Genomic DNA, 26207 nt, shown 5'->3' on the forward strand with positions numbered 1-26207 from the left:
AAGTGACATGGAAGATAAACACACCAGCATTTAATCACCTTTTACTAAGTTCCTATGAAGTGCCACTCCCACAGTGAGGTGCAGGACCAAGGTCGGAAGCAGGAGCATGAGGCTGTGTCCGGTGATGAGAGTTCTTATCTGTCCTCTTTAAGGTAGAACTTCCCTCCCCCTTAAACACTTCTGACCTTGAGGATGATGTACATAATTGGCACAATGAGATTATGAGACCAAAGAGACCAAAATGGAGCAAATGCTTTCAAAAATGACCCAGAAATCCATCACTCTGTTTCTGCTATTGGGGAAAGTTTCCTTGCTACCGTATGCCAGACGGGAGGCATTTAAAAATCAGTCCTGACTGAGCAAAAGAGTTGTCTTATCTCACACTGCTATAGAAAATATAAAGTGGATGGGTTAAACAACAATTATTTCTCACAGTTCTGGAGGCTAGAAAGTCCAAGAGATGAGTGGTCTCTTCCTGGTTTTCTGACAGCTGTCTTTTTGCTGTGTCCTCATATGGCAGAAAGACAGCTGGAGAGCTTTTTGTGGTCCTTTATAAGGACACTAATGCCATTCATGAAGGCTTCACCCACTTCCCACTTCCCAAAGGCTCCACCTTCTAATATCACCTTGGATGTTAGGATTTCCACACTTGAAATTTGGGGGAACACACACATTCAGTCCATAACAAGAAGGCACTAGAATTCCTGGTTCCGGGAAGGAAAAGGGCTACCTGCATGCTCTAGGCAGGACTGGATATTAAGTGTTCCTCATAGAATGTACTAAAGATAGGCTTTTAAAGTATTTTCTAAAGCAACACTTGGAAGTGCAAACTAGTTTCTAATATGCCCAGTAGGTGGGTGCTTTACTAGGTGAGAAATTCATGGGCTTTAGTCACTATGGTATCATAAAAATAGACATTTCCATTCAAAACTGCAGCAGTTACTTCTTCCTGACCTATCCGCCTGAGGCTGAGACAGCAAGGTAAGGACAGTGGTTAAAGAGGATGGGCTTAGAGTCGAACCTGCTGAACCAGCTGTGTCCAGAAGACCTTAACCCAGCGGGCGATAGAGGAATTAAAGATACATACATAGAAATATAGAGGTATAAAGTGGGAAATCAGGGGTGTCACAGCCTTCAGAACTGAGAGCCCTGAACAGAGATTTACCCATGTATTTATTAACAATAAGCCAGTCATTAGCATTGTTTCTATAGATATTAAATTAACTAAAAGTATCCCTTATGGGAAATGAAGGGATGGGCCGAATTAAAGGAACAGGTTGGGCTAGTTAACTGCAGCAGCAGCATGTCCTTAAGGCACAGATCGCTCATGCTATTGTTTGCGACTTAAGAATGCCTTTAAGCGGTTTTCCCCCTTGAGCAGGCTGGGTGTTCCTTGCCCTCATTTCCATAAATCCACAATTTTCCAGCATGGGCGTTATGGCCATCATGAACATGTCACAGTGCTGCAGAGATTCTGTTTATGGCCAGTTTTGGGGCCAGTTTATCGTCAGATTTTGGGGGGCCTGCTCCCAACCCAAACCAAAGCTAAATCCTCACTCTGCTCACTTATTACTTGTATGACTTTGGACAAGTTATCTTTCATAATCTTCAGTTTCTTCCTTTATGAAATAGAAACAGTAAATTACCTCCCTTTGGGGGGGTTTGAGTCACATGAGATACAATTAACACCCTGAGTAAATGTTTAATAAATATTTGTGGCTGACAGCTTTAATGTTTGCTTGAAGTCTCTAAATACATCTACCAGAATCCTTTTTTTTAAGCACCTTAAACCAACACAAACTCCCATTAGACCTTGTCTTTATTGAAGGGTCTCTGACTTTGCCAGACATTCTTCAAGCATGTTACCTTAATTTACCAGGAGTAGCACCATGACTGGGAAATACATGGTATTCAATAATTGTTTGTTGAATAGATGTTATTAACTTTAGGAGAAGAACTTCCAGAGGCAAAGCTAGGCAATTTTGGCAAAGTTTCAAGGAGTTTAATGCTTCTCCAAATCATGTAACAATGAGTGAGCCAAAACCGTCTTTCAACAGGTGAAATTGCTTTTTCAAGTTGGGTAAACAATTTGAAAAAGAGCCGCTGCTTTTTTTGTTGTTGTTGTTGTTGTTGTTGTTATTGAAAACTGAGTCTCACTGTGTCACCCAGGCTGGAGTGCAGTGGTAGGATCTCAGCTCACTGCAACCTCTGCTGCCCGTGTTCAAGTGATTCTTGTGCCTCAGCCTCTCGAGTAGCTGGGACTACAGGTGTGGGCCATCATGCCTGGCTAATTTTTTTTGTATTTTTAGTAGAGATGGGGTTTCACCATGTTGGTCAGGCTGGTCTCAAACTCCTGACCTCAGGTGATCCGCCTGCCTCGGCCTCACAAAGTGCTGGGATTACCGATGTGAGCCACTGCACCCAGCAATGAAACAGAACCTGCACCTCTTCTAATTAATTACCTTCAGCTTAATGTGGACCCTTAAGAAAATTCTGGAATATGTCGTTATTACACAGCCATCAGTGAGAGCTTAGAGGGCTTCAGCTAACCAATGTGGATTCATAGAACAAAGCAAGTCCCCAAGTAGGATGCAAATGATAGTTTTTGGTAGTGTTTCCAACCTAGTAGATTGTGTGAATGCTATAGAATTATCTCTCATACATTAGACTTTGAACAGCTTGAGGTCAGGAACGTTTTACATCTTTGAATCCACTATAGTTCCTATCACAAAGTAAGGACTCAGCAGCTCCTTGCTAGTTAACTGAAGGAGTAAGTGAAATCATGGCATTTAACAAAGTCTGTCAATATTTTAAGGAGAGAATGAGAAATAGAGACTAGAAAATAATGTGTGTGCAAACCTATAACATTTGAACAATCACCATTAGTTAATAGATTGATGTCAACTCTGAAGGAAGAAGTCTAGTAACCAAAGCCAAGGTGTTATGGCTTTCAGTGTTATCAACAAATAGAATGGAAATTGTAGGCAGGGTTATCACAGTAGAGGTGGTGGCAAGGCCAGACATCTCATCTCTTCCTAAGAACACTTCAATACTCAGGTATAAGGTCGAGCCAGAGCTTCTAAAAGACTAGAACACCACATCACACCAGCCTCTAGGCCTAGAAAAGTCTTACAAGTTAGAACATTAGACTAAAGTGATAAGTAGGTATTAACAGAAGAATGGAAAGGTTTTATATCCATTTATTTGAAAGAATTCTGGTAATATTATCACAAACCAAATGTGAGCTAACCCGATGACAAGGACTCTTTATTATTATTGTGGTTAAAAACAAAAAAACACCACATAGCACGAAATGTATAATCTTAATCATTTTTAAGTATAATATTTAGTATAGGCACCTTGTTGTGCAACAGATCACTAGAACTTTTTCATATTGCATAACTGAAATTTTATACCCATTGAAAAATAATTAATCTTTTCCCCCTCACTCAAGCTCCTGGCAACCACCATTCTACTTTAAAGTTTGACTACTTTATATAGCTCATGTAAATGTAATTATACATTATTTGTCTTTTTGTGACTGGCTTATTTCACTTAGCATAATCTTTTCAGAGTTTCTCTAAGTTACAGCATGTGTCAGAATTTCCTTGATAATGTTCCATTCTGTGTATAGACTACATTTTCTTTATGCATTCATCCATCAATAGATATTTATGTTGCTTCCACCTCTTGGTTATTGTGGACTGTGCTGCTGTGAACAAGAACATATCTCTGAAATTCTGTTTGCTGTTCTTTTGGATGTATACCCAGAAGTGGGATTGCTAGATTATGTGGTAATTCTATTTTTAAGTTTTTGAGAAACTTTATACTTATTCCATAGTACTTGTATCATTCCACATTCCTACCAACAATGCATAAGAATTCCAATTTATCTGCATCCTCACCAACGTTTGTTTTCTTTTCCCTTTTTTTTTTTTTTTTTTTTGATAGTGGCCATCCTAATGGAAGTGAGGTGATGTCTTATTGTGATTTTGATTTGCATTTCCCAGATGATCAGTGATGTTGAGCATCTTTTCATATGCTTTGTGGCCATTTGTATATCTTCCTTGGATAAACGTCTCTTCAAATTATTTGCCTGTTTGTAAATCGGATTATTTGCTTGTTGTCATTGTTGAGTTGATGTTTTTCATATATTCTATACGTTAACCCCTTTTCAGACATGGTTTACAGATATTTTCTCTCATTCTATAGGTTCTCTCTTCACTCTGTTGATTGTTTCCTTTGTTGCACAATAGCTTTTAAGTATGATATAGTTCCATTTGTCTATTGTTGCTTTTGTTGTCTGTACTTTTCATGCCATATCTAAGAAACCATTGCCAAATAGAATGTCATAAAGATTTCCCTCTATGTTTTCTTCTAGGAACTTTATAATTTCAGGTCTTACATTTGGATGTTTAATCCATTTTGAGTTAATTTTTTTTATATGGTTAAAGGTAAGGGCCCATCTTCATTCTTTTGATTTGAGTATTTGGCATTTTCCAAACACCATTTGTTCAAGAAACTATCTTTTCCACATTGTGCTAACACCTTTATCAAAGATCTTTTGATTATATACCTGAAAGTTTACTTTTTAGCTCCTTATTCTGTTTCATTGGTTTATACATTGTGCTCTATGTCGGTACCATATTGTTTTGATTATAGTAGCTTTGTAATATGTTTTGAAACCAGAAAGTGTGAGGCTTTCAGCTCTTTTATTTTTTTCTTCCCCTCAGAATTGCTTTATTTGGAGTACTGAGATTCCATCATGCCCATTAAGATTTGTTTTTCCTATTTCTTAAAAAGAAAAGAAAAGAAAATGCTATTGGGATTTTGAGAGTGATTGCTTTGAATCTGTAGATTGCTTTGGGTAGTATGGATATTTTAACATTATTAAATCTTACATGAAAATATTTATTGTGTCTTCTCTAATTTCAGCAATATTTTGTAGTTTTCAGTGTGCAAGCCTCTTTTATATCCTTGATTAAGCTTATTGCTGTTTTTTTTTTTTTTTCTTTGAGACAGAGTCTCACTCTGTCACCCAGGCTGGAGTGCAGTGGCACAATCTCGGCTCACTGCAAGGTCCACAGCATTCTCCTGCCTCAGCCTCCCAAGTAGCTGGGACTACAGTTGCCCGCCACCATGCCCCGCTAATTTTTTTGGATTTTTAGTAGAGACGGGATTTCACTGTGTTAGCCAGGATGGTCTCAATCTCCTGACCTCATGATCCACCCACCTCAGCCTCCCAAAGTGCTGGGATTACAGGTGTGAGCCACTGCACCCGTCCTGATTAAGCTTATTTCTAAGTATTTTGTTATTTTTAATGCAACTGCAAATTAGATTATTTTCTTAATTTCCTTTTTAGATTGTTTATTGTTAGTGTATAAAAACAAAACTGATTTTTTGGAATTGATTTTGTATCCTGCAACTTTGCTAGCTTATGTATTAGTTCTAACAGCATTTTTGTCAAATCTTTAGGATTTTCTACATATAAAATCATGTATATGCAAAAGGAATAATTTCACTTCTTCCTTTTTCAATTTAGATGCCTTATATTTCTTTTTCTTGCCTAATTGTTACGGCTAGGACTCCCAGCACTATTTTCAATAAAAATGCGAAAAGAGAGTATCCTTTCCTTCTTCCTCATCTTAAAAGGAAAGCTTTCAGTTTTTCACAATTGAGTATGATGTCAGCTGTGGGATTTTTATGCGTGGACTTTGTTAAGTTTAGGTAATTTCCTTTGATTCTTAGTTGTTGAGTGTTTTTTTAATCATAAAAGAGTGTTGAGTTTTGTATGGTTTTTGTCTTCCACTGTGGTATATTACATTAATTGATGTTTTTATATTGAAGCATTCTTACCTTCCAGGAATAAATTCTGTGTGGTTGTAGTGTGTAATCCTTTTATTGTGATGTTGAATTCTGTTTGCTAGTACTTGGTTGAGAATTTTTATACCAATGATGTTTCATTAGGGATACTGGTCTGTGATTTTCTTGTACTATCTTTGTCTTATTTTTGGTGTCAGGGTCCTGCTGGCATCATAAAATGAGTCTAGAAGTCTTCTTCCTCATCAATGTTTGGAAAGATTTTGAAAAGAATTTGTATTTGTTCTTTAAGTATTTGGTAGAATTCTCCATTGAAGCCATCTGGTTGTGGGCTTTTCTTTGTTGGAAGGTTTTTGGTTACTGATTCAGTTTCCTTACTACTTATAGGTTATGTCCAGAATTTTTATTTCTTTATAACTCAGTCTTAGTAGGATATATGTTTGTAAAAATCTATCCATTTCTTCCAGGTTATCCAAGTGGTTGGTGTGTAATTATTCACAATAGCCGCCTATGATCCTTTTTGTTTCTGTGGCATCACTTGTAATGTCTCTTCTTTTGTTTCTAATTTTTAAAATATGAGTCTTCTTTCATTTTTTACTTAGTGTAGCTAAGGGGTGTAAATTTTGTTGATCTTTTAAAAAAACTGAAATTCTGTTAATATTTTAACCAAAGTTCTGTTATGTTTTTCTTTTTCTATTTTCTATTTCATTTATTTCTGCTTTAATCTTTCTATTAAATTTTAGTTTAATTTGTTCTTTTAGTTTCCTGAGGTGTAAAGTCATATTGCTGATGAGCTCTTTCTTTGTTTCTCATATAGGTGTTTATTATTACAAGCTTTCTTCTTAGAATTGCTTTACCTGAATCCCATGAGTTTTGGTATATTATGGTTTTATTTTCATTTGTCTCAATATATTTTCTGACTACCCTTGTGATTTCTTCTTTGAACCGTTGGTTGTTCAAGATTGTATTACTCAGTTTGCACATATTTGTGACTTTTTCAGTTTTCCTTTTACTATTGATTTCTAGCTTCATTCCATTATTTATAGTCAGAAAACATACTTGATATGATTTTAATCTTTTTAATTTTGTTAAGACTTCTTTTGTGACTTTAAATGTAATCTGTCTTAGAGAATGTTCTATATAACATAAGAGATAGAGAAAGAGACAGAGATAGGTATCTGTTAGATCCCATTGGTCTATATTGTTGTTCAAGTCCTCTATTACCTATGGATCTTCTCTCTGGTTAATCTATTCCTTATTGAAAGTGGAGCATTGAAATATCCTGCTTTAATTGTGTTTCTGTCTATTTCTACTTTCAATTATGTCAGTGTTTGCTTTATATATTTGAATACACTGCTGGTAGATGCACATATATTTATAGTTGTTATACCTTCCTAGTGAGAAGATCGTTTATCACTATATAAGCTCCTTCTTTGTTTCATGACAGTTTTTGATTTGAAATCTATTTTATCTGATGTAATTATGGCCATATTCACTCTTTTAGTTACTGTTTGCAAGGAATATCTTTTTCCCTCCTTTTACTTCCAGCCTATTTATGTCCTTATATCCACAGTGAATCTTTTGTAGACAGTGTATAGTTGGATCTTGTGTTTTAATCCATCCAACCATTAATGGATTAAATATTTTGATTATATATTTTGGATTATATATTTTGATTGGGGAGTTTAATCCATTTACATTTAAGAAATTACTAATGGAGAAGGACGTGTTACTATTTCATTAATTGGTTTCTGTATATCTTGTAGTTTTGTTTTTCTTTTATTCTGTTGGCACTCTCCTTTGTATTTTGTTGACGTTTGTAGTTACATACTAATATGGTTTGGCTGTGTCCCCCACTCAAATCTCATCTTCAATTTTAGCTCCCATAATTCCCACATGTCATGAAAAGGACCCAATGGGAAGTCATTGAATCATGGTGGTGGATCTTTCTCTTGCTGTTCTCATGATAGTGAATAAGTCTCATGAGATCTGATGGTTTTTTTGAAGGGGAGTTCCCCTGCACATGCTGTCTTTGCCTGCCGCCATGTAAGACGTGATTTTACTTCTCATTCACCTTCCACCATGATTGTGAGGCCTCCCCACGCATGTGGAACTGTGAGCTAATTGAACCTCCTTCCTTTATAAATTGGCAATTCTTTGGTATGCCTTTATTAATTAGCAGCATGAGAACAGACTAATACACATACTTTGATTCCTTTTCATTTCTTCTGTGCATCTTTTGTAGGTATTTTCTTTGTATTTATCAGGAGGATTACATAAAATTCTTGTAACAGTCTATTTTAAATTGATAACAGTTTAACTTCAGTAACATACAAAAGCTGTTTTCCTTTGCATTTCACCCTATACACATCATATTTTGATGCCACAAAGTACATATTTTCATACTTTGTATTTATTAACATAGTTTTATGCTTATATTTTTACGCTTTTATTTTTTTAATTCTCTATCAGAATTAGAAATTATTTACACACTATTGTAAGCATATTATATTCCAGGATTATGTATTTGTCTATATAGTTACTCCATCAGAGAGTAACTTTATTCGTATGCTTTCATGTTGCTAACTAGCGTCCTTTCATTTCAACTTGACGGACTTCCTTTACCAGTTCCTGTAATACAGGCCTGGAGGTGATCAGCTTCATCAGCTTTTATTTGTCTAGCATGGTCTTTATTTCTCCTTTATTTTTAAAATTTATTTACTTTTAATTGATAAATAATAATTGTATATATTTATGGGGTATATGTGATTTTTAATCTATGTACTCATTGTCAAAATAGTCAAGTTAATTAAGGTATATATATTACCTCACTAACTTATTTTTTGTGGTGGGATTATTAAAATTATATTCTTTAAGCAATTATGGGATATACAACACATTGTTATTAACTGTGCTCACCATGCAGGGCACTGAAACTTATTCCTCCAGTTTAACTGAAACTTGACACCCTTTAACCAATGTCTCCTCTTTTCCTATCCCTCCCTCTACTCCTCAGCTTCTGGTTACCCCCTTTCTATTATGTTTCTATGAGATCAACTGTTTTAGATTCCACATGTAAGTAAGAACATACAGTATTTGTCTTTTTGTGCTGTCTTATTTTACTGAGCATAATGTCCTCTAGTTCCATCCATGATGTCACAAATCACAGAATTTTCTTCTTTTTAAAGGCTGTGTAGTATTACATATATATGTAATATAAATATATAAGTAATAGATATATGTTATATATATAACAATTTCTTTATCCATTTATCTGTTGATTGCCACAGGGTCATTCCATATCTTGACTATACTTTTTTTTTTTTTTGGTGACAGGGACTCTTGCCATCGTCCAGACTGAAATGCAGTGATGTCATCATGGCTTACTGCAGCCTTCAGTCCCTGAGCTCAGGCAATCCTCCTGACTCAACCTCCTCAGTAGCTGAAATTACAGGCACATGCTACCATACCTGGCTAAACTTTAAAAAACAGTTTGTAGTGACAGGGTCTTGCAGTGTTGCCCAGGCTGATCTCAAACTCTTGGCTTCAAGAGATCTCCCTGCTCAACCTCCCAAAGTGCTGGGATTACAGGTGTGAGCCACTGTGCCCTGCTGTGGGGATAGTTGGCTCATACAGTCCTGCTGTGGCTATTGGTAATAATGTTGAAATGAACATAGAAGTGCAGATGTCTTTTGATGTACTGATTTCAATTTTTTTGGATAGTACTCAGAGGTGGGGATGGTTGGATCCCACGGTAGTTCTATTTTTAGTTTTTTGGGGAACCTTCAACCTATTTTCCAAAATGGCTGTATTAATTTACATTTTCACCAACAATACACAAGGGTTCATTCGTCTTTTTTTTTTATCATAGCCATTCTAACAAGTATGAAGTGATACCTCACTGTAGATTTTACTTTGCATTTCTCATATGATTAGAGATGTTGAGCATTTTTTCATATGTATGTTGGTCATTTGTATCCCTTTTTTTTTTTTTTTTGCAAAATGTCTGTTCACATTGTTTGCCCACTTTTTAATTCAGTTATTTAGATTTTTGCTATTGAGTTTCAGTTGCTTACATATTTTGGATATTAGCCTTTTATCAGCTATATGGTTTGCAAATATTTTCTAACAAATCTATGGATTGTCTCTTCACTCTGTTCATTGTTTTCTTTGCTATGCAGGAGCTAGTTAGTTTAATGCATTCCTATTTATGACTTTTTGTATTTGTTAATTGAAACAAGGAGGTGAAAGATCTGTACACTGAAAACTATACAGCATTGCTGAAAAATTGGAAGGGGCACAAAAAATGGGAAGATATTTCATGTTCATGGATTAAAATAATTAATATTGTTAAAATGTCCATACTACCCAAAGTGATCCTACAAATTTATTGCAATTTTTATCAAAATTCCAATGTCTTTTTTCAGAGAAATAGAAAAAACAATTCGTAAATTACTATGGAACCAAAAAAGACTCCAAATCTTGAGCAAAAAGAACAAAGGTGGAGGCGTCACACTCCCTGATTTTGAAATGTAAAGCTATTGTAGTCAATAGGTTTGACTACAGCATGGTACTGGCTAAAAAACAGACATATCAACCAATGGAACAGTACAGAAAGCCCAGAAATAAACCCAAGTGTTTATGGTCAATTGATTTTTGACAAAGGTATCAAGAACAGACAATGGGGAAAGAACAGTCTCTTCAATAAATGATGTTAGGAAAATTTGATATCTACATATGGAAAAATGAAATTGGAGCCTTATCTCATGCCATATACAAAAATCTACTTAAAATGGTTTTTAAAAAGTTAAATGTAAGGCCTGCAACTATAAAGCTACTGGAAGGAAACATAAGGGGAAGCTCTATGACATTGGCCTGGGCATTGATTTCTTGAATGAGTCGACTTCACTTTTGAAATATAGTTTTGCCAGATAAAGCAGTAGTCCCCATCATTTTTGGCACCAGGGACCAGTTTTGTGGAAGACAGTTTTTCCATGGACCAGTGGGGCAGGAATGGTTTTGGGACAAAACTGTTCCACCTCAGATCATCAGACATTAGATTCCCATAAGGAGTGCACAGTCTAGATCCTGTGCATGCTCAGTTCACAATAGGGTTTGTGCTCCTAAGAGAATCTAACGTGGCCGTTCATCTGATGTGAGGCGGACCTTGGGCAGTAATGCTTGTTCACTTACCACTCACCTTTTGCTGTGCAGCCTGGTTCCTAACAAGCTACAGATTGGTACTGGTGTGTGGCCCCGGGGTTGGAGACCCCTGAGATAAACTCTTCTTGGTTGGAAGTGTTTAAGTATTCTTGGTTGGCAGGTGGGGTTTTTTTTCTCCGTTTTTAGCACTTTGAATATGTCATTCCACCCCCTTCTGGCTTGTAAAATTTTCCCTGAGAAGCCTACTGGTAATATTATAAGACTCCCTTGCATGTGATGAACCAATTTCTCTTGCTGTTTTCAAGTTTCTTTTTTTGTCTTTGACTATTGATAGCTTGATTTTCATGAACTGTGGTATGCTCCTCTTTGGGTTTATTCTAGTTGGAGTCCTTTGAGCTTTTAAAATTGTGTATGTCTATTTCCTTCCTCCAATTTGGAGAATTGTCAGATATTATTTCTCCAGATCAGCTATCTGCCCCTTTCTCTCTCTCTTTTCTTCTCTGATCCCCATAATGCATATTTTCATCCCCTTGGCATTGTCCCATAAAGTCCCTAAGGCTGTGTTCACTTTGTGAATTTTTTTTTTTATTCCTTTACTCAAAATTTCAAGTGACCTGTCTTTTAGTTCATTGATTATTTCCTCTTCTTCTTAATACAGCCTGCTACTGGACTCCTCCAGTGAACTTTTTAGTTCAGTTATTTTATTTTTCAGCTTCAGAACGTCTGTTTTTTATAGTTTCTGTCTCTTTATTGATATGATTCTGTTCATGCATAGCTTTGCTGATTTTGTTTAGCTGTCTCTCTTGTAGTATTCTCTTGTAGTACACTGAACTTTAATTTTTTTAAGTCTTTTCTGGCCATAGATTTCCATTTATTTGTTATTTCTCTGTTTAGATGTTTATTTTGTTCCTTCAATTGGACCATGTTTCCCTGTTTCTTCATGTACCTTGTTATTTTTTAATGTAATTTGTGCATTTGAGAAAATAGCCACGTCTTCCAGCCTTTACAGACTGGTTTCTTACAGTGTAATACCACATCAGTCAGCTCAGCTAGAGATTCTTGGGGCCTCTCAACCCTTTTCTGGATATCCATCTTCCCTGGGCTTGTTGGTATATTTTCCAATTAGAAGGTTTGCTGATTTCTTCTTTATAAGCTTATAATCTCTTCCTCTCTCTTGCATCTGTCTATGGTGCTGCAGATTTTCTCACACTGCGGCCAGCCTCTGAGCTCTCTAGTTTTCTAAAACCTTCAGCCATCCAAAGTGTTTCAGTTTTGTCTGTATTCCTAGTCAACTGAGACAGAAACCAGTCCCTTGAATAAGCCTCCCCACAAATCCAGAACATTGCATGTACTTTTTTACTTACTTCCTCCCGAGGGATAAGCGGTGAGCTGGGTGCTTTCTCTTGATTGCACTGAGCTGTGCTGGCCTCTGTCTGTGGCACTGGCAGATCTCCGCTGTTGCAACCAGCCTCTGAGCTCCTTTTTTCTCAGTGGCTCCCAGGCATTCAGAGTGTGCCAGTTTCCCGTCAGTGCTCCCAGTCAGTCGAGACGTAAACTAGTCCCTCAGGCAGCCCCCCTGAAAAGCTGGAATGTTAGACGTACATTCCATTCTTCTCTTTTCTTCCCAAGGGAAAAGCCATGAATTGGGCTTTTTCTCCTGCACACACTGAGCCATACTGGCTTAGGGGAAGGGCTGTCACAGTTGAGGTGAAATGGCTTTTCTTACCCATTTCAGCATAGCCATTCTTGGCATTAAACTTGCCTATGGTCCTGTGCCTTCTTAACTGGTTTCTGGAGTTCTCATAAAAGCTTCTGGATTACAAATTGCTGTTAAGTTGATGTCTTTGTGGGGAAACTGAGGTGTGGGGCTTCTTTTTCTGCTATCTGGTCAACATCACTTCTTCATGACAAGGAGTCTTAAAATTGGGATAGCAATTTTAGAATCTTGTCTCTTCACTGAATTTTATGTGCTCTGTACCTGAGGAGTTTTAGTAAATGGATTTATTAAAAACTCAAAAAATAGAGAAAAAGAAATGTGGGGAAAAGATCAAATTACAGAGCATTTTAAGAAGTTTCATTTGTTATTGCCAAAACCAATTAATTTCAATATTTAGATAAAAGCAAAGGGGCTAATTTAGTTAATTATGGCTCATCAATTCTGTGGAGTACTAGGCAGCCATTAAAAAACACTTGAAATTCCGCTAAGAGGGTTGATATTAAGTGTTTTTACCACAAAGAAAAAAAAAAGAAAATGGTAATTATGTGAAGTGATAGATATGTTAATTAGCTGATGTGATTATTTCACTCTAGATATGTATATCAGATCAGTTGTATACCATACACACGCAATGTTTACTTGTTTGTTTCTTAATAAAGCTGAAAAACTATGGGAAAATACATGGCTAACAAAACAAATCTATGTCTCTCCCTCTGAAACTCCACTAAAAAAAAAAAGTATTACTTCACTGTGACAAAGAGGAGAGAAGCATTGGCAGCTGATGACAGTTTTCAGTAGACACTTTGGGACTGCAGTGTTTTGTTTTTGTCGTTGTTGTTGTTGTTGTTGTTTTTGAGACGGAGTCTCTGTTGCCCAGGCTGGAATGCAGTGGCATGATCTCAGCTCACTGCAACCTCCACCTCCCAGGTTCAAATGATTCTCCTGCCTCAGCCTCCTGGGTAGCTGGGATTATAGGTGCCCACCACCACGCCTGACTAATTTTTATATATTCGGTAGAGACGAGGTTTTGCCATGTTGGCCAGACTGGTCTCAAACTCCTCACCTCAAGCGATCCACCTGCCTCAGCCTCCCAGAGTGGTGAGATTACAGGCGTGGGTCCCTGCGCCCAGCCTGCAGTGTATTCTGATTGTGGTAAATACCTAGCAAAGCAGAAGAACCTAAAACTTGACTGCTGGGTGAAAGAGGCCCAGCAGAAGATGCCAGATCCTAGGACAACTCAGGAATTTGGGGCACATGTTTCTCCGCACATGACCACGGAACGAGCTGATGATGAAGGAATGGCTGAATACCTGCATGTGAAACAGTAAGACCTCCATACCACTCCCTGCCCACCACAACCAGATGTCTGCACTGCCACCCCCTGCAGTGGTAGAACTAAGAGACTCTGACTCCAGGACATCAGGCACAACCGAGTCTGCACCAACACAGGGATGAGCGAAAACCCACATGCCACAGGAGAGCTTCAAGGCCTTCTCACCAGGGCACTCGGGAAGGCCTAACTTCCCTCAGGCAGGAGCTGGGCTTCCCCTGTGTGGATGATGGCTGAGCTAGCAGACAGTCCTGCATGTATGAATATCTGGGGATCTCTCAGCTACCGCATTTCTGCCCAGATCCCCACTGGGAATCCCGTTAGTGTATGAACAGACCCTAGACACAGAAACACACATATTATAAACAATCAGCCACGAATTTGAGGAAGAGTCAAAATCTGATAAACAGAGGCCAAGACAGAGAGCAGAAAGGACCCTGGAGGAAAGTGTGATGCATATGGCTGAAGAAAATGGAAATTAAAATGTGTTCTTGAAAAAGATATAAAGCATAGTTTCCAAGAGGAAAGAGAAGCTATGGTATCCAGGAAACAAGACCATGATGCTATATTTTAAATCCATAACAAGAAGGGGCTCTTGGAAATTTAAAAGAAAAAAAAAAAACCAGTAACAGAAATTTAAAAACTCATGAGTCTTACAATGGAGAAAATTTCTAAGAAAAGGGGGAAAATCAGAAAAAATTTAGGCAAGAGTACTCAAGAAAAAAAAAAAAGACAATTGAATTAGAATCCTTAGTGTTCAATTAATTGAAATTCCAGAGAGAAAGAAATAGAGGAAAGGAAAAGTTGAAAAGAATAACAGTAACAAATTCTGCAGAATTAAGGATATTCAGATTGCAGGGGTCAGTGAATGCCCCAGACAATGAATGAAAAGAGCCCCACCCAGCACTCGCCATCATGAAACTTCCGAGCAGGAAGGAGTAAGAAAGAATCCCCTGAGCCTGCAGAGGAAAAGCAGATACCACGCAGAAGATTGAGCCCCACTCTGGATCCAGGTGTCTCAGCTGAGCAGTTCCAAACTAGGAGACAGTGGAGTAATGGCTTAGCATTTTGAGGGACAGTTCTTTTCATCGTAGGTTCCTGTAGGCATCTATACTGACTGTCCAGTATAGTAGAATAAAAACATTCTTACAGTTTGAAGGTCTCAAAAATCTTCCTCTCATGCATCTTGTGTCAGAAAGTTGCTGGAAACTGGGTGCCACTAAGATACAGTGAATTAAAAACAAAAACAAACACACAAAAACAGGCGGGGCCCAGCACAGTGGCTCACATCTGTAATCCCATCAATTTGGGAGGCTGAGGCGGGCAGATCACTGGAGCCCAGGAGTTCAAGACCAGCCTGGCCAACATGGCAAAACCTTATCTCCACTAAAAATACAAAAATTAGCCCGGCGTGGTGGCAGTGCCTGTAGTCCCAGCTACTCAGGAGGCTGAGGCAGGAAAATCACTGGAACCCGAGATCACACCACTGCACTTCAACCTGGGTGACAGAGTGAGACTCTGACTCAAAAAAAAAAAAAAAAGAAAACCCCATACAAAACAGGTGGAATATCCAGGAAACAAGGATCAGAACTGAATAGAGGGAAAGGGAATTTCCAGGAAATGCAATTAAGATGTGCACATGTACCCTAGAACTTAAAGTATAATAATAAAAAAAAAAAGAAAAAAAGCTAGAAAACAAATCAGTTATCAAGTTCAGGGAAAGCAAAAAGGTAGTTTAGAAATTTTAATTATGATATACATTATACATCTCAGCAGGAGAAAATTCCTGCTGAAGAGAACTTCTATTTTTCATAATTTTGATGCCTACCGTAAGTAAATATGTATCACTAAATGGTAAATATTAATTTAGATCTTTTGCTATAATTTTTTGGAAAATGGAGAGGAAAAGTATGAGTCTGTGTGTGTGTGAGAGAGAGTGTGTGTGTGTGTGTGTCTGTGTCTGTGTCTGTGTGTGTGAGTCTGTGTTTATGTGAGTGTGTGAGTGTATGTGTGTGTGTGTGTGTGTGTGTGTGTGTGTGTGTGTCTCTCAAAGAATCAAATCCTCGTCTTCTGGAGTAGGACGCTAATACCTAACATGGAAAAATCAAGAAACAGTACAATAAGCTCCTTATTTAGAAAAATGGAATAAATACCAAAAAACCAGTGTGAAGTGGTTACTGCTGGAGAGGGGGTGGTGGACAAGAAATTGCTTGTTTTTTGACTCAGCTTTGTGGAGTTATTTACTTTCTGTTATGTCCATGTTTTATGTAAAATTTATTACAGAATTTTAGAGGTATAGGAGGTTATACTGTAACAGAAGAAAAGAAAAAATTATTTTTAGAAGAAAAAATAGACTAGAAAAGCATGCCAATTGTTAGTAGTTTGAGTATTAATAAAGTGATTATGTTCTTCCTTTTATATATATTTTTTAACTTTTTTTTGCAATAAATGTGTGTTACTGATAAAAATTAAAAGGAGACTTTTTTTTTTTTTTTGAGACGGAGTCTTGCTCAGTCGTCCAGGTTGCAGTGCAGTGGCGCGATCTCGGCTCACTGCCAGCTCTGCCTCCTGGGTTCACACCATTCTCCTGCCTCAGCCTCCTGAATAACTGAGACTATAGGTGCCCGCCACCATGCCCGGCTAATTTAAAAGTGCTGGGATTACAGGCATGAGCCAGCGCACCCAGCCTAAAAGGATACTTTTTACACACACACACACACACACACACACACACGTGCGCGCTCTCTCTCTCTCTCTCCCCCTCTCATTGTCTCTCTCGCCCTTTCTGTCTCCTGTATATGTGGTATACATGGTGCAAGCATGAGTTAATAAACCAGAGAGCACCAAGGTCAGAGTTGCAGTGGCAGACGTGGGGTGTTGCAGGCACCATTCCTGTGACGGGCCCTTGGGAGGCCAGGAAGTACTTGGACTAGAGGTGCAGACTTGGCTCTGAGCTGCTCCGGAGCAGGACAGCTCTCATCATATGATAGTCATCATATTCATTCTTTCTTTTTTGTTTTATTTTCTTTTCTTTTTTCTGAGACACAGTCTTGCTCCATCACCAAGGCTGGAGTGCAGTGGTGTGATCTCGGCTCACGGCTCACTGCAATCTCCGCTTCCCGGGTTCAAGCAACTCTCCTGCGTCAGCCTCTTGAGTAGCTGGGACTACAAGTGCCCACCACCACGCTCGACCCATTCTTTGCGTATACTCAGCACTGCTCTACACACAACGTTCTTTAAATGAATTTTAATCAATGAGAGTGGATGAATAAAAACTTTCACCCTAATGAGGACAGGAGAGTAGGATTATGTAGTCCTTCGGAAACAAAGAAATGGAATTAGTGAATTCAATTTTACAGACAACACAGATTTCACGTTCAGCAATTAGACCTGCCCAGTATTCGTGAGCTGCCTTTAGAAGCTGTGTGTCTTTCACCGTTGAAGGCTGTGAGCAGGAGATGGATTTCTGCTGTGGTTGGGGTGCTAATGTCCATACACTGATCTAATATCCCATATACTAAGAAACTTCATTGCGATTCTGGGTCAAGATGTGTCCACCTGTGGACCATTAGATAGTCTTGGCTGTGGCTGCTCTGGAACATGAACATGCAGTCAGGGAAGCAAACCTAAGTCAGGTCAGGGTGAGGTCTGAGCTGAACCCATCAGCTCTTCTCTGTGTGATCACAGTTCACGGCAGCCCATCCTGTTCCAGAGGAAATTGTTCTTCTTACATGTAATGAAGGGCTGTGGGTCTCCTTCTCTTGTGTGACACGGAAGTTTACCAACCCTCCAGACTTGCCTGGAGTCCCTAGAAAATATGAGCTCCCTGCTCATAGGGGTCTTTGGGGTGTCTATGAGCAACAAACACTGTGCTACCTCCAGGCCACTCCTTGGACATCTGCTGGTCTCTCGCCTCACGACCTCCCCTGCCTGCATGGGAGGACCTGGAAAGGGAACTGGCCATCTAACAACCTTCTTGGAGCACCACCTTCCGCGTGCAGGTCCTGCCCCAGCACAGTCACCCTGACACTGCCTGCCTTTCTTTCTTTATACTTCATAGGTATCTCTAGGGTCACAGATTGATTTACAGAAGAAGAAGCGACGAGCGCCAGCTCCCCCTCCACCACAGCCACCACCACCGAGTCCCCTGATCCCCAACCGCACTGAGGATAAGGAGGAGAACAGGAAGAGCACAATGGGTGAGTGAGGCTTGGCCTGCTGTCTGCATGCAGGGATGCTTGCTGTGTCCTGGAATGTCACCTCTGATGTGAATTCCTGCAGTGGCCTCATCCATAATGGCATTAACTCAAAAAATATTAATGCTAAAGAAAGAAGGGCTGGAAAGAAATAATTGCAAGTTCACTTCATATCTTACTAGCAGTATTTCGTGGACATTATGTGAGTATTTAGGAGGTGGGGGACGGTGGAAGCAGGGAAATGGTTGTAGGAGCCCGGAGAGGGTGAATATGGAAAGCCTGTGAGTGTGAGTGTGTGATGTGTCTCTGATGACAAAAGGAGAAGTTCCTAAGGTGACATCGTGGAAGCTGCTTTGAAGGACATCTGGCATTTCAAAGAGATCTGAGGCCACAGGTGATATACAGACAAGTTGACATCAGCTCAGTAATTTTTAGACTATCCTGTTTGAAACTGATCTTCACTTATATTTCCTGGTACACATTTAGCAAAGACCCTGATCTTCTTTGAGAAAAAGAGAGCCCAGAGGAAAGAAGATAGACTCATACTATCTGTGGGCAGAAAGAGACCTATTAGATCATCATCGCCCACCCCTCGTGCTACAGGCGAGGTGGAGAGAAGCTGAATGATGGCGCTCTCCAGGTCCAGGGGAGTCAGGGGTTCATTTTATTTTTAAATCATTCAACATTTGTTATTTCACTTATGTAGGAACAGAAATGGCTCTTTCAGAGAGTGGCTGGAAAATGGCAGCCTAGGAGTCACACCCTCCTGAGCTGAGAGCCCCGAGAATGGCCTGTGTCAGTGCTCACGCCGAAGCCACCAGCACTCACAGGCCACTCACCATGCCCTTTAACTCACCCAGGCAGCCCCGCGTTGTGCCTTTGCCCTAAGGTATGCAGCTGCAGGAGGGAAAGTCCGCCCAGGATAAGGGGCTGCCTTGGCAGTTTCTGGACCTTTAGTGATAGCTCCATGGCAGTTTGTCAGCATCTTTCCCCTTAGTCAGTTCCCCACTTTTAATGTGTTAGCATTTCAGCCTGGGAGTCAGTTACCCTAAGAAGCAATAACCTATATTGCATGTCACCTCATCCCCTTTCCCAAAGGATTGAAAGAAAACATTGTCAGTGGATCATTAAAATAAACCTGGTTTTCTCCTATTTCATGAAGAGCCCCCCCTTCTCCCTTCCAAGCTCTCTCCCCATGTTTTGTAAAGGGACAAAAGCCCCTGGCTTAAATCTTAAGTGACATCCACTGTAAATGGCTGTATGTAGTTGGATCATGCTGATCCCTAGGCCAGTCACTTCAACCCAGGGCAGGACCCCCTGACTCCGTCCTGGAGGCTTGAGTCCTTGTGTCCCATGTGCTTGGGACACAACATCCCTACCCTCTCTACAACTCAGGACATTCTTCAAAACAAACTTGGAGAACTATTACCCTAAACAACCAAAGGGGTTGAAAAGTATAAATGGACTCAGGAGATAAGTTAAATGAATGCTTCATCTAGCCAGAATAGGTCAGTGACTCTAGAAAAGCAACAAGAATAGGCTAAAAACAGATCTATGAACCTGAAAAGGACTAACATGAATAAAAGGAGTTCCTTTAAACTTGACAAAGCTCTGTAGGGGGTGTTGAAGGATAGTTTTCAAGCCCAGCATTTATGTAGTTGTGTCTGTTAAAAAGAAATTGCAACCAGACATGTCTTTCCAAACTGCTCCAATGATAGAACACTACGTATGTAAAATGTTAAAGTGTGAGTGTGGCTGGATGTGGTTGGTGCCAGATGAGAATGGATTAGGTGCTGGATAAGACTGGATCTGGTGTTAGGTGTGGCTGGATCTGGTGTTGAGTGTGGCTGGATCTGGTGCCCAGTGAGGTTGGATTTGGTGCTGGGTGAGTGATGGCTTAGCTTAACCTGCTGAAGTAACTCCCTATTGATTCCATATAGGTGGTGGACGGCAGGTGCCACAAAAGCCTCCCAGAGGCACTGCTCGGGGTCCACCCCAGTTAGTGCTCCCCCCACCCCCGCCCTACCCACCTCCCGACCCAGATGTGGTGGAGCCTCTCAGCTTTCCCGGGGAAGGCACTGGTACCGAGGCCTCAGACCAGAGACCCAAACGTATGTTCCTCTTGCTTCATTCTGACTGTGTTGACCGTTCATCTCTCTGGGCACTGTGATGTCGGGGCTGGGTTTCCAGATTTTCCATTGTTGTCTTTGGATGTGTGTGCCTTTCCTTCTCAGCTCTTGTTTCCCAATGCTGAATGCAGTGTGTCTGATTTCACAGAGAACGCACTCTGGAGAGCTTAACCAGGAAATCATGCCTATCTGTGGTCAGACTTCAGCTAAACACACACCTTGTGGTTGTAGGGACGTCAGCTAGGGGCCAGTGTTCTGATACTAGAATGAACCTGAGTGTCTGTAGAGAGAGACAGCTGTCCAGCACAGCCGTCATGTGATCTGGATGGTGGGCTGACTCAGGCGGGCTGTGGGCACACCTGCAGAGGTCGCACTCGAGAGCTGGGAAGACGTCCTTCGTAAGTTAGCCTTGGAACTCTGTGGCGAGCGGCCAAGCATGAGTACTGCTTCTCTATGGAAAAGGAAACTGAGGTATGAGAAGGGGAAGCAGGTCACTTTGAGTGTACTAATAGCCAGAATGAAAGTCCTGCTTTGCTTCTGTTTCCTGGCACACCCTGTTTGAGACGAGGCTCTCCTTGTTGTTTCCTGGGGTTCTTTTGGACTTTAATAAGTGGGGATAGCATTCCCACCTCCAGACAGGCATAGTTTTATACACTTACTCTCTATACTCCGTGGCATTATGGGCATATTGGGCCTGCGTTTGGACCGCTTCAGTATGTCTTAGCTGTGCGGCGAAACTTCCTGATAAAGCAAGCGCCATCCTGGGCTGTGTACACGGAGCAGCACAATGTCACTGTGCGTGCAGCCAGGAGCCTTGCTGGTGCCCACATGAGTGTGCACAGCCTTCTGGTTAGGAAGTTCATACGTTTTTTGCCACTGGACTGCTTTGTCTTTTTCTGTCTTCTTTCGAAATGATGATTAGCTGCCTGCCAGCTTCTGGGTAAAGAAGATAATTGTTGGATTACTTATCGAATTTCTCTAGGCAAAATAATCCTGATTCATTTTATCTTTCTTCACAAGTACCTCTTTTCCACCCTTAAAATACGTTTGATCATCTTGACATCCAACATACTTCCGAATGCAAATTAATTTTTTAGGGCATTCAAAAAGGAAGGGTTAGGCTTATCAATCAGAAAGACAGCAGCCGTGGCGTGGATGGCTCCAGAGCCATTTCATCTCCGAAGACAGTGGGTTTTAAGCCCCACACACCAAGGCCATGAGAGTCGGTGCTCTCTCCTGCGGCCGATGCCCTCACCTACAGAATCTCCTCCCTGTGGGAAAAAGTGAGGGAAAAATAGCTGGATGAAAGCTATAAAGCCAAGTACAGCCCGTTGGCAATCACAGAATGGGCCCAGCACCAGGGCTCTGTGGCAGCCTACACAGGATGGGAGAGCTGGGTGCAAACTTGCAGACCCTCGATTCCTCCTGGGTTCCCTGTGTGTTGGGGGCGCTTACTGTGCAGATGCAGCATCTGCTGGGGCAATGTGCCAACAAGATGTGGGAGGGGTACTTACCAAGGCTGCGTCAGGCTTGAGGCATCAGGCTTCACCCTACATCTCTGCAGAGCTGTGGAACCTCCCCACCGCTGCCCTTAGACCTTCGGACAGGTCTGAGCCGGAAGGAGAGCGAAGTGGCAAAGAGAAGACCAGACTCACCTTCGTCTTGCCTTGTGGCTCTATTTCCTCCTTGTGCCCTCTGCCAGCTCCATACTGGTTCATTCCCCCAGGTCCATGCACCTGGGGCTTCCTTTGCCCTCAGCATCATAATTCGCCTTCTCCCTCCTCTTCCCCTCTCACACCCACAGCAATGGAGTAGGAAGAAGAGGAGTTTGGGACAGGGAGGCCGAAGGAGGCATCAGATGGAGTACACCAATTTCAGTTCCCCCTTCCCTGCAGACCAGCCAGGCGCCTTGCCCTTCTTGAGACTCGGAGTCTCCCCTCCCTCTCCTGCCCCGCTCCAGCCCGCGCTCTTGGCTGCCAGCGCACCACAAGTTCAAGCATCCACCTCCGAGCTTTTATTTTGCTAATTAGCAGAACCAGCCTGCCCATTGTTTATGGCTTTACAAACCAGGATTCCCCGCCCAAGCAGGCAGAATGCAGCTTGCCTTCAGGACTTAAAAAAGTTAAGGAAAATGAATCTTTTCTTTTCATTTGTTGTATCTTTTTACAAAATGTTGAAATCTGGGTGATCCTTCCACCCATCCCCAGCGAGGCACAGGCTGTTGGCACCTGAGTACTGGGTGTGAATGTGCGTCCCTGTGGCCCGTGTTCACCCCTGCGCTCCTGAGCAAACTTCTGGCTATTTTTGGCTGTGTGGAAGCTCAGTGGAGACATTTTAATGCCAGCTATAAGCACTTGCCTATCTCCTCTTGAGTTCAGTTTTAAAACTATGTTCCTCACATAACAAACACTATGTTTATAGGGGAGCTTACCCTGAGTACCTACGAGGCCTAGTCGGTCCACCAGGCATCTCACAGAAGCTCTCTCACTGCTTCGTAGGGTATGCACAGTCACCATGGGGAAACTGAGGCAGGAGGCCTTACCCCCATAAGCGGTATAGAGGGGTTTCTGTTTATGGGATCTCAGACTCTCAGTGTTTGCTTCATCCATCACCCTGTACTTCTCTCCTGCCGCTGCAGAGACTCCCAGGGGACACTGTGGCTTTCACCTCCATTGTGATTTCTACAGCAGATGGTATACTCCTCTTAGGCTGTTAAAAAGGAGAAATACACTTTTTTGAAAACTAGTGTCCACTAACCTTCATAAGATAAAAAGATTCAAAAAGCTAATGGATAATGGATTTGTGCGCAGATTTAAGAAGGCGAGGAGAAGACATAAATAGGTCCTATACAACTTCACCCTTCATTTTATCTCTTCAACTCTGAGCCATTCTGTTCCAGCCATTCCCCTGTCTCCTCCCTGACCTCTGTAAGATCTTGACCCAGTCACAGGCCTGATGACTTTGCTGGGGTCTCAATAGGCTACTGCCAGCCTCTGTTCCACAGCCAGCCTCCTACCAGCCTGCCTGGAACTCAGCCCAAGCACGAAGCTCTCACTCCCATTTTGATGCTGAAACTGTTGTTAGTACTCGATAACTCGGTCATGAAAACCACATTTACCTGGAACAAAGGCCAAATGGAGAAGACTGTGTGCTCAGATGTTCAGTACCACTTATGTGTGGGGCTTCTGAACTCTTGTGAACAAATACATGGTTTGTATCAAGAGTTCAGAAGAGGTGGAGCAACCACCTGCCCGGGTGTATGTGGCTGTAAGAGGCCACCTCTCGGCAGCCAGCTCTGCAGCTCACTGAGCCCGTGTGCAGATTGCTCTCAGCTCCCTGCCTGCTCAAGCCACAGCTGCACAGTGCAAGTTCTCTGTGCATGCCCTGTGGCCATCTCAAGTACCTGTCTCTGGCAAGCCTCTCACTCCCTCCAGTGGGAATTCCTCCCACTACCCTCTAGGCGTTTATCCTTTACCGTACTCGCCATACCGTATTACACACACCTGTTATGTGCCTCCTCTACTAGTTCGAGCTGTTGATACTTGAAGGCTTAACTGTTTTATCCATATTTGTATCCGTCCTTCAGATTGGTGCCTGACACATAGCATAAATTTACTAAAGAAATATACCAGAATTTATCTCACCATGTGAATTGTAAGTATCAAATTATGGTGGAATATGCTATTCTGTTCAGCTTCATTAAACATGTTTTCCAGGCTAAAGGGCATCTAGTACCCAGCATTTTAGGTCTGTCTATAGGACACCCCTCAAAAGAGTTAACACTGCATCAAAGACCTGTTGCAGTTATACTTGAGAAAGATACGAAGATCTCCGTGGATTTCAGCATCCAGCCTTGGTTTCTTCTTAAGTGGTTTCTTGGTCTGGCCTTGCTTCTGGGATGCCTTCAGTTGTGTGTTGGCCTCTCTGAAGTGGCTCTTAGTGATTCCCACCTCCTGTGTTCACCCCCTAGCCTCTTGTAGTCTCTTGCCATGAATGCGCACTGTACTTAGTGACTCCTATCTAAGGAATCAAATATGACAAAGGTAGTGGGATGTCACTTCTTACATCCAAGTTTAGGGTTGAAAGGGACTGTGGTCTCCATCTTGGGCACCCTCTCTCACTTGCTTACTCTGAGGAAAGCCAGCCACCACGCTGTGAGCTGCTCTATTGAGACCCATATGGCAAGGAGCCGAGGGAGACTTCAGCCAACAGCCAGTGAGGAACTGAGGCCCTTTGTCCACTGATCATGAGCCTAGAAACCTGCCAACAGCCACTTGAGTGAAGTTGGGGGCAGATCTTTCCCCAGTAGAGCCTACAGATGAGACCATAGCCCTGATTGACACCTGGATTGTAGCCTGGTGAGAGGCATCCAGCAAAGCCATGCTCAGATTCTAGACTCACAGAAACTATGGAATAGTCGATGCTTATTGTTTTAAGCCTCTAAGTTTTGGGATAATTTGTTCTGCAGCAATAGATAACTAAAACAAGTTTCAAGTAAGCAAAACCCATCTCAAACCTACTTCAACAGTTAAGGAATGTGTTATCTCATGGAACAGGAATGCCAGAGTGGAGTAGCATTCAGTGTTAGTTGAATCTGAAGCCCAAGTTGTCGTCAAGGATCTTGGTTCATCCCAGTTCTTCTCTGTATCATCTTTGGGGTCGGCTTTCCCCTAAGACTGGGAGCAACGGGTCTGTGGCTCTTCCAAGTATCATATCCAGACACTAGAATTTTCATAAGAGGAAGACAGACTATCTCTTTTAATAGTTTTGTAGGAGAAAGGAAACCTTTCCCAGAAACCCCCCCCTACTAAAAGTTCCTCTCATGTTTCATTGACTACAGTTGAGTAATACACTGACCCAATTCTTTGGCAAGAATGGAAAGACCTTAGATGAGCCAGGCCCACCTGGTAGATGTGGATGGGGTCAGCTTTCTCTGAGGTACGTGGAAGTCACTGGTCAATGCTGGACTTCTGTTAACTTGGAATTATGGGTGATGTATGCTATGTGAACAGCCAGCAGTGTGCACTACACATGGGTTGCACCCTTCAGTTTGATTTTAGTCTGGAGCATGGAGGATGTGTGATGAGTAGGTACAGAGAGGATGGTGAGCCAATGTTGAAGAGCAAGTGGGTGGATTTGGTTCAAAAACAGTAAGGCCAAGCATCTGAAAGTCAAAAGTCACCAAAGAACCGTCCTCTTTGAGGGATGATTTCAGTGCAGAACTGGCCACTTCAAATCTAGCCTCCACCTACACTTCTCATTTTCTGCTTTTCCAGAGCAGAGGAGCTATTGTAAATGCTCCTAGCAGTAGAATATGCCTATTCAGTGTTCAGGAATGAAGGCAACTGCTTTCTTGATAATCTTTGTAGTAAGAGGTGTGTTCATCACACGAATCTGAAGAATACTGGATCTCACTTGAAATTACTTCCTGCTGTAGAAAGCATAATCTTGTCTCTTCCAAAGTTAGTTTAGGGTGGACAAAGTGCAGCCTTTTTAAAGGCAACATAGGGCAAGTGTGAAGGTGTGTGTGGCCAAAGAACAAACTCGTGCTCCCTCCTGTCACCTTGTGTAGAACTGAGATTTCTGTTGCCTGATCCAGGCTGTCCATGTCTTCCTGGCTGTCATGGTCAGGACAACTTGCAGAGTCTGAGTTGATAAATACCACACATATAGGAGAAGGGCTATTAAGCTATGTAACCTCTCAAAGCCGCATGTCACAAAGGGCATTACTAGTAGGATTTTGGTGTGTGTTTGACGTTTCCTAGCATGGTTTTAAGAACAATGGAAGAATGGCTCCCTGGTATGTGGTCTTTAATCATGTTTTTTCTTATTAATAAGATTTTGCATTAAAC

General features: G+C 41.3%; 1 protein-coding gene across 4 annotated transcripts in view; it reads left to right on the forward strand.

The window, feature by feature from the left end:
- Positions 1-26207, forward strand: part of COBL (cordon-bleu WH2 repeat protein) — a 208224-nt gene that overhangs the window by 120195 nt on the left and 61822 nt on the right. For 2 of the 4 annotated variants that reach the window (XM_012002084.1, XM_012002085.1), the window contains exons 6-7: positions 18091-18229; positions 20167-20337. In XM_012002084.1, coding sequence (XP_011857474.1) covers positions 18091-18229; positions 20167-20337 — 310 coding nt within the window. The remainder of the gene's footprint in view (positions 1-18090; positions 18230-20166; positions 20338-26207) is intronic. The other 2 variants (XM_012002086.1, XM_012002087.1) reach the window with 1 other exon arrangement.

The sequence above is a fragment of the Mandrillus leucophaeus genome, unplaced genomic scaffold (assembly GCF_000951045.1).
Source record: "Mandrillus leucophaeus isolate KB7577 unplaced genomic scaffold, Mleu.le_1.0 Scaffold678, whole genome shotgun sequence".
In the NCBI taxonomy this organism is placed as follows: Eukaryota; Metazoa; Chordata; class Mammalia; order Primates; family Cercopithecidae; genus Mandrillus; species Mandrillus leucophaeus.